General features: G+C 33.5%; 1 protein-coding gene across 1 annotated transcript; it reads left to right on the plus strand.

The window, feature by feature from the left end:
* The first annotated feature begins 864 nt into the window (after positions 1-864).
* On the plus strand, positions 865-1,966 carry LOC149230906 (uncharacterized). The gene is made up of 2 exons (XM_089381463.1): positions 865-1,386; positions 1,502-1,966. Exons 1-2 carry the CDS (start codon positions 865-867, stop codon positions 1,964-1,966), a joined length of 987 nt encoding a protein of 328 aa, XP_089237589.1.
* Positions 1,967-9,570: the final 7,604 nt, after the last annotated feature.

Below are 9,570 nucleotides of genomic sequence, written 5' to 3' on the forward strand. Positions count from 1 at the left end.
AAATTTCTATATTATTTAATTTTATAAAAAATATTCTTAATATAAAAGTTAATATTTAAATAGAAATTTCTATATTATTCAAAACATTAAAAGTATAAATTTCCAATTTACAAAAAAAAATGTAGTTACCATCTAAAATTGTTAATAAAAGTTTAATACTTAAATAGAAATTTCTACATTACTGAAAACATTAAAAACATAATATATCTAATTTGGTAAGGATTTTTGTTAATAAAAAATTAAATATTTAAAGATTAAAAATAGAATTTTCTATATTAAAAAAGTATAGTAAATAGTAAATTGCATATTAAAAAATTATAGTTGTAAAAAACAATAAATTTTTATATTAAAATATTGTAGAAAATAGTAAGTTTATACCAGTGAAAAATAATAATTTCTTATAACAAAGAATAATAATTTTTTTTATAAATATTTATAAAATATATAATCTCCTTTTTTTTTATTTGAATTTCATACTTCTCTTCTTTCCCATAATAAAAAAATCAAAACCATGAATTAAAGTTTGGGTGTGCTTCTATCTACACTCTAAACAACTCTTTGAAAAATCTACAAAGAGACATTTAGGTTGTTTTAGTTATTAATTAATAATGTTATCATTTTTAAGCCTTATGTTAAAATTTAGGATTTGATTGAGTGATTTTTTTAAAATATATTGTAAATATAGATTTTTTTTTTCTAATTTTAAAAATAATTTAATTTTGGAAGATCTATATTTCCGAATTTTTTCGGTATTATATTTTTGATAGTCGAATTTTTTCCGTACCGAATCGAATTCGAATTCGTATTCGAATTCGAATTTGGTAACTATGCTTAAAACCGGACGCTTTGGAAATCCAGACGGCAATGCTCGCTCTGAAGCTCGTGGAAAAGCTAGCAAGTACTACAGGCTCGGCAGGGAAGGACGTGAGGAAAGGGATCCGGGAGATAGTCTTCACCATAAGCAATCTCAGAGACGCTATTCAGTACAAAGAATTGAACTATGACCTGCAAATCCTGGCGATCAACACTCTGACCAGTCTTGCTCGCGAACAGGAGGGCCGTGAGAGCATCGGCGGTACTGGCGGAGTTCTGGATAATCTCTTCTCCCTCTTTTTCCGAGAGATAGATAGTAATAACAATGAAATAGAGAAACTCGTCAAGAAGGCAGGAGAAGCTCTGGGTTTTCTTTCACTCGAGAATAAACACAATTGTGAAATAATGATCAGTATTAAGCTGGATGGTCACCCCAATTTAATCTCAGGTCTGATCTCCGTGCTGAACGACACTGTGCGGGGTATTCATGTAGCAAGGATTCTTCGAAATCTGCTTGCACACGCAAAGGCAGATTGCATTGAATTTAGGGAAATCATTGCACTGGCAACGCAGGTAGAAGATTGTATTCAATTCTTTGCCTTTCGTTTGAGAATTAAAGTGTTGCATTGCAGTTCGATCTGAAAGCAATTTCATCGGATCAGTTAACTTCTTTGTGATGTGTTTTCAGGTTCTGAAGGATGTGACGGAGATTAACTATTCATGCATAATGCAGAGGGAGGAACATTCATGCGAGCCTCTGGAAGCAGCCATAGGATTGGCTGCTCAGATCTTCAACTTTATGACCACATCAAAACAATATTTCCAGTTCGAAGAATTGAGTGGCTTCTCAACAATATCGTTAATTTCTAAAGTGGTGGATGTTTTCTGGAGTCACCCATATCCGTTGAAGATAGTTCCGAATATCAGGCGATTCAACATCGAGCTTTTGATCGCTCTTATGGAGAAGGACAAAGCTGCTTTAGAGACGAGATCGGAATTGGTGACAGCTTTGGAGGCGGCTTTGAAGGGAGTGATGAAGACAACGTCGGACTGGGAATATTACAACGCCTTCTCGGGCAGTGTGGGGTTGAGTAGGCACGGCAGGTCTATGCGGTCTCTCGCAGAGACCGCAATGGAGTTGCTGCCTACATAATGGAGTCTGGCCAGTCCGGATGCAGTAATAAATGGAGAGAAAATGTAAGACCAAAACTTTTGGTCCCGTACTATGTTGATTGTCATTAAAGTCGATTGACCTGTGGTTTGGAGTTCACCCTTAAATCGATTTCCATTGCATTGGATCTTGGAAGTCGTTGTTGGTGTTAAACTTTAAAATATCCGTAGGGAGAGTATATTGTGTTGTGTTATCTCACTGAAGAAATAGTATATCATTTTTAAGTAGTTCATGTTTACTGTAAAATAAATTGGTTTATTAGTAATATTATCTTTTTAAGCTGTCCTTTGGTTTATTAGTAATATTATCTTTTTAAGCTGTCCTTTTTTATATTAGATTTTCAAAAAAACTGAATTACTTTTTTATATTTTGGATAAATAAAATGAATTATTTGAAAAATAAAGTCCTTTTTTATATTAGATCTTCACGAAAAAACTGATTTATTTCTTTTATATTTTGGAAAAATAAATGAATAATTAAAAAGTAATTTAATTAATTTAAAATTCATTTTATATTTCTTATACAAGAAATGGGAATAAGAGGCTATATTGTGTCATGTTACCGCACTGGAAGAAATTATTGTATAATGTGTAAATAGTTTATGGATTGGTAATTATAAAATGAGTTGTGTTCATACACTAAAATAAATTCATTTATTAATGATATTATTTTGGTAGGTATTTTTTTTTAATATTAGATGTATATTTTTGAAAAATAAAATGAGTTATTTGTAAAGTGTTTTTTTTAAATAAAATATATTACTTTAGAAATTATTTAATTAATTTAATTTTTATTTTATATTTTTTATAAAAGGAATGGGATTGAGAGGGTATATTGTGTTATGTTATCGCACTAAAGAAATTAGTGTATAATGTTTAAATAGTTTATGGATTGCTATTTTAATTATAAAAAGAGCATTGCTTTTCTAGTAAAATAAATTGCACTATTAATTATAATATATTGCACTATTAATTATAATATATTAATGATATTAATGTTGTATTTTATTTTTTTATATTATATTTATATTTTAGAAAAATAAATAAATTATTTATAAAATGATTTAATTAATTTAATTTTTATTTATATTAAAAAGAATAGGAGTGAATAGTTTCAGTTTTTGGTTTTGATGCGGATATGCATGAAATTAGCAATAAATTTGGTTATGTGTTTTTTTTTAAATAGTAATTGCATATGATAATTGTATATATTAGAAAAAGTGATGTTATAATATATATAGTTTGTATTAATGTATTAATAGTGTATAATTTAAACCATTTAAAATAAAGGAATAATCACTATTTTATATTTTTAAAATTCAAGTGTAATTAAAAGTTAATATATTATTTTAAAGACTTGATGCAAGTATAGATTAAAATTATAGAGGCCATTTTAAATTGTAATATATTATATTAATAGCTTGGATTGTGACTTTATTGAAATGTTTTATAAAATATTTAATGTTCAAAATACTCAAAATATTTTGACTATGTAATTTTTATGTTTATAATTAGGAATATGATGCAGGAGCATCTGGACTGAGCCAATAATGTGATTGTTTCTTCACATGTCGTCGCTAACATGAGATGAATTTCATTGACCTGAGTGGTTAAAAATCAGTTCTAGTAGAGAGGGTTGGATCCCTCGAATTTGTCGTAGTATTCAATTATTGTAATAATTGGAATATTGTATTATTTTTAGACTAAGAGATAAGTTGTTAGTGTAGGTGTCTAACAGAGCTTGAGAATAGAGATTTAGTTGTTAGATTGATTAAAATAAGGATCGAGTTGTCAATGTAGTTAGGCTAGGATTTGACTCATAAAAGGAAAAAGAATGTAATAGAGAAGGATTCGCTGAGATGATAGGGAATTGAGTGAGTAAGCGAGAGGTGTGATAGAGATAGGGTTTGAGATTGAGACAAAAGTCAGATAAACTGCTACAACCGGAGGGCCAAGACTCTGTAATTTTCATGTTGTAGAGTAATTGATTGAATTTGTGGTGTTGTGTGTTAATTTTGTTGCAGAAATTCATTTTCACCTGTGTATCAGCGTTTCGGACCCTCAACGGGTATTTCTCTGTTTTAATGTTTTAATTATAAATCTCAGTGTTTATGTGGTTTATCATTAAACGCTGTTGATTCACGGTTAAGGTTAATATTGGGGTTAAAGCACTAAACCATCATTTAAGCGTCTTTCTTAAAGTTAAGTAATAAGCACATGGGTTGTATTTGATAAGCAGGAAGTGGTATATCGCGTGCCCAAAAAGTGGTAAGTGGTAATATCCCGAGTCCGAGCGATTAGCCTTAGCACTCGACACGTAGCAAATGGAGGAGAGAGAAAAACCACTTTATCGGGTGGTTAACCAACGTGTAAGTGGTCCACCCGATATGGTTGTCGACCATTGGATCGGACGAAATAGATCGACGATAGAAAATCTATGGGCTAGTTGGCGATCGGAGAAAGTGATAGCCGTCAGATCTAGAAAGGTGAAACCGATGGTAGAGATCGAAGCGCTCACTTTAGTGGAAAATTCAAGTGGGACTGACGATGTTTAGTGGAAAAGCGGGACCCTCAAGGGAAAAGGAAGCCACCTACAAATTCTGTTTAAACGCAGCTGATTGGTTATTAAGTTAACCAATAGTCTATTTTCAAAGTATCACCTTATTCCGTCAGCCTTCTGCGTCATTTTTGGTATCAGAGCACAGAGATTGAGTTTTGTTGCAGTAAACATTCTACCAAGGAGAGGAGCTGGCATAAGTCGAGGAAGACCTAAAGCAAATTCAGTTCTATTGGATGAGATCCGAAGTTTGTGTACAAGGATGGACACAATGGAGACTGCTCAGAAGAGGGCACCTGATGAAGGAATTGCTAGTGCTGTAGAAGAATCTTCTAAGGAAGAAGAAGAGGAGGAAACTGAAACTACCAAAGTTATTAAGATGTTGGCTAAAGTAGGAGGAAAACCAAAGGTGGAAATTCCTTTGTATGAAGGGAGTCTCAATGTAGAAGAATTGATGGACTGGATCAGATCATTGGACAAATATTTTGACTATGAGGAGGTTGATGATAAAAAGAAGGTGAAATTTGTAGTTACCAGATTGAAGGGTCATGCAGCTATTTGGTGGGATGAACTACAAACGTCCAGAGTAAGAAAAGGAAAGTCCAAGATCAAGTAATGGGATAAAATAGTAAGTAAAATGAAAGCTAAATTTATGCCAAAAGATTATCAATTAAATCTTTTCAAACAGTTATAGAACTTAAGGAAAAAAGGGATGACTGTTAAAGAATATTCAAAATAATTTTATAGGCTGAGAATTAGAGTAGGACATGTAGAAGATGACATGGAGAAGGTATCTAGATACATCAATGACTTGAGATATGATATACAGGATGAGATCAATTTGCTAAATCTGAAGACAATTAAAGATGCCTATCAAGCATGTTTGAAAGTAGAAGAGAAGATGTTGAGGAAACAAAACCAAAGGAACAGAGGGAAAAGTTCAGTAAGAGGTAGAGGAACTACCAAACCAAGATCTCGACACCCTTGGAGTGAAGCAGGAAGTTCAAGTAGTAAACCACCACAGAGAGGAGACTTTAGTAGAGGAAGATTTGCACCCAGAGGAAGAGGCCAAGGAATTGATATTCGGTGTTATACATGCGGGGAATGGGGACATGGATCATGGGACTGTCCTCATAATAAAGCAACAAGTTAGAGGAATGTGAATGTGACAGAGGAAAAGGAAGACAAACCTCAAATTGCAAACAAACAAGAACCCCCTGAAGTAGGAGAATCCCTTTTGTTAAAAAGGGTATTTCTTAAGGTAGAGAAAGAGATTGGAGAACCTATTCAGAGGAAGAGTTTATTTAGAGCTACATGCAAATCCAAAGATAAATGTTGTAAAGTGATAATTGATAGTGGAAGCACTGATAACCTTGTTTCTACAGAAATGGTGGACAAGTTTGGATTGGTGAAGACAATACACCCTACTCCTTACAAAGTATAATGGTCTACAAAAAGGACATCAGATCACTGTGACATAACAATGCACGGTAGAGATACATATTGGTGCTTATAGGGATGTGATATTGTGTGATGTGATACCAATGGATGCATGCCATGTGTTGTTGGGAAGACCTTGGCTGTTTGATAGGAAAGTTATTCATGATGGGAGAAGAAATACTTACACTCTAGAAAAGGATGGAAATAAACATACATTGCTGCCATTAAAGGATGAAGCTGACAAAGAAATAGTTGGAAACAATGTTATGCTGATGAGTGGAAAGGAGCTGTTGCAAGAGGTTGGAAAAGGTAAAGAAATGCATTTTGTTGTCATAGGGAGACCTAAGGTAATTTTGACTTCCACAACCTTAGATGATCTACCTAGAGAAATAAAAACTTCGTTGAATTATTTTGCTAATATTATTGTGGATGAGTTGCCAAATGCATTGCCACCAATAAGGAGTATTAGTCATCATATTGACCTAATACCAGGAGCAAGTTTTCCAAACAAAGCAGCATATAGATTAACCCCTCAAGGGAATGTAGAAGTTGGAAGACAAGTGCAAGAACTGATGGATAAGGGACTAATCAGAGGGAGTTTTAGTCCATGTACTATACCAACAGTACTCGGTCCAAATAAAGGAGGTGAATGGTGCATGTGTATTGATTCCAGAGCCATAAACAAGATCACAATCAGGTATAGATTTCCTTTACCACGCATGGATGATTTGATGGATTGTTTGAGTGGGTCAAAGTATTTCACTAAAAATAGATCTAAAGAGTGGATATCATCAAATAATAATTAGAGAGGGAGATGAGTGGAAAACTGCATTTAAAACAAATAGTGGGTTGTATGAGTGGTTAATGATGCCTTTTGGACTCACTAATGCACCTAGCACATTCATGAAATTGATGAATGAAGTCTTGAAGGAATATGTAGGCAAGTTTGTCATTGTTTATCTTGATGATATTTTAGTTTTCAGTAGAAGCAAAAAAGAACATCTGGAGAATTTTAAGTTGGTTTTAAGAACTTTGCAGAAAGAGAAACTGCTGATAAATCTGGAGAACTGTAGTTTCATGAAAGAAGAATTGATCTATTTGGGATTTGTAGTTTCTAGAGAAGGTTTGAAAATGGATCCAAAGAAAGTCCAAGCAATTTGGAACTGGCCTATTCCAAGGAACATATTTGAGGTAATAAGCTTTCATGGTCTTGCAAGTTTTTATAGGAAATTTATCAGAGGTTTTAGTAAGATTTGTGCACCAATTCTTGAAACAATTAAGGAGACTAATCAGCCATTCAAGTGGACAAAAACAACAAACAAAAATTTTAAGTTACTGAAGAAGAAAATTACAGAGAAACTAGTTTTGACTTTGGCTGATTTTGAAAAGTATTTCAAGTTTAAACAATGCTAGTGGAGTTGCAATAGGAGCAGTTTTGAGTCAGGGGTAGAGACCAATAGCGTACTTTAGTGAGAAACTAAATGAAGCTAAGAAGAAGTATTCTTCTTATGATAAAGAATTGTATGCTATTGTGCAAGCTTTAAATAAATGGAGACATTATTTACTACCAAAGGAGTTTATATTGTATTCTGACAATCATGCATTGCAGTTCATAAACAACCAGCAAAAATTGAACCAAAAACATGTCAAGTGGGTAGAATTTTTATAGAGTTTTACTTTTGTGATAAAACACACAAGTGGTAAGTTGAACAAAATTGTTGATGCTCTAAGCAGGGTAAGTTTCATTGTGCAAGAATTGAGAGTCAGTGTTGGAGGATTTGAAGAAATGGTTGATATGTATAGAGATGATGCAGATTTCAAAAATATTTATGCAGCTGTACAAAATCCAATAATTCATAATAGAAGCCAGTGGTTGGATTATCTTATCCAAGGAGGTTTACTATTTAAAGGTAACAAATTATGCATTCCCAAATGTTCTATGAGGGAGAACTTAATCAAGGAGAAACACAGTGGAGGATTATCTGGGCACTTTGGACAAGACAAAACCTTTGCTTAGGTAAATGCTTTTTACTATTGGCCAAAGATGAAAACTGATGTTAAGAGATTTGTTGAGAAGTGCAGGATATGTCAGCATGCTAAAGGGAGAAGCCAAAATACAGGATTGTACCAGCCATTGCCAATACTAGACCGACCATGGGATGTAGTTAGTATGGATTTTGTTTGGGATTACCTAGAACTTCTATTTATGTTGTGGTAGATAGATTTTCCAAAATGGAACATTTCATTGCATGTAAAAAGACTAGTGATGCAACACATATTGCTAATCTATTTTTTCAGAAGTTGTAAGGTTACATGGGTTGCCTGTAAGTATTGTGTTTGATAGAGATACAAAGTTTGTTGGACATTTCTAGAGAAATCTTTGGAAGAAACTAGGTGCTAGCCTTAGTTTCAGTTCAACATACCATCCTCAAACAAATGGACAAAACGAAGTGGCAAACAGAAGCTTGGGAAACATATTGAGAAGCTTAGTGTATCAAAATCCTAAGAAATGGGATTTAACACTTGCTCAAGCTGAGTTTATTTATAATGACATGCCAAACCGAGGTACTGGGATGAGACCATTTCAGATTGTATTTGGGATGAATCAAAGAGGTGTGTATGAGCTCAGAAATTTGGGTAAACAGGAGACAAGAAGTAAAAAAGCTGAAGAGTTTGCAAAGCAGATGCAGAGACTACAAGAAGACATTAAAGGCAGATTGCAGGAAAGCAGTGGCAAATACAAACAGAGAGTTGATATGAAGAGGAAAGAAAAAGAATTCCAAGTGGGAGATTTAGTGATGGTATACCTGAGAAAAGAAAGATTTCCTACTAAGACTTATAATAAACTAAAGATGAAAAAGATAGGACCATGCAGAATTGTGAGGAAGTTTTCAACTAATGCTTATGAAATTGAATTGCCAGAAGGGATTGGAATATCACCTATCTTCAATGTTGCAGATTTGTATCCATACAAAGAGACAGAGCTACCGAAGGAAGCTACAGAAAATGAATTTAAAACTTTGAATTGGAAAGAACAAATGTCAAAGACAACCAAGAAAGAGGTAGAAACAGTTCTGGAGAAAAGAGTATCCAAAAGAACCAGAGGACAAGTTTATGTTCAGTATCTGGTCAAATGGAAGGGACAGCCAGTGGAGGATGCTAGTTGGATGACAACAACAGAGTTGCAAAAGTACAGAGTAAGCCCTTAAAGTCTGATGGATGATTCTTTTCTTCCCCGGGAGTCTGATGCAGGAGCATCTGGACTTAGCAAGCAATGTGATTGTTTGTTCACATGTTGTGGCTAACATGAGATGAATTTCATTGACTCGAGTGGTCAAAAATTAGTTTTAGTAGAGAGGGTTAGATCCCTTGAATTTTTCATAGTATTCAGTTATTGTAATAATTGGAATATTGTATTATTTTTAGACTAAGAGATAAGTTGTTAGTGTAGGTGTGTAACACGGCTTGAGAATAGAGATTTAGTTGTTAGATTGATTAAAATAGGGATCGAGTTGTCAATGTAGAGAGGCTAGGATTTGACTCATAAAATGAAAAAGGAATGTAATAGAGAAGGATTAGCTGAGATGATA

Source organism: Pinus tabuliformis, chromosome J (genome assembly GCF_031772625.1).
Source record: "Pinus tabuliformis cultivar Carrire ecotype Pingquan chromosome J, CPIR1, whole genome shotgun sequence".
NCBI lineage: Eukaryota > Viridiplantae > Streptophyta > Pinopsida > Pinales > Pinaceae > Pinus > Pinus tabuliformis.

Excerpts from the sequence above, each read along its gene's own strand:
- LOC149230906 (XM_089381463.1), top strand. The coding sequence starts at position 865 with ATGCTCGCTCTGAAGCTCGTGGAAAAGCTAGCAAGTACTACAGGCTCG. Across the intron at positions 1,387-1,501 it reads TCATTGCACTGGCAACGCAG|GTTCTGAAGGATGTGACGGA; the intron begins GTAGAAGATTGT and ends ATGTGTTTTCAG.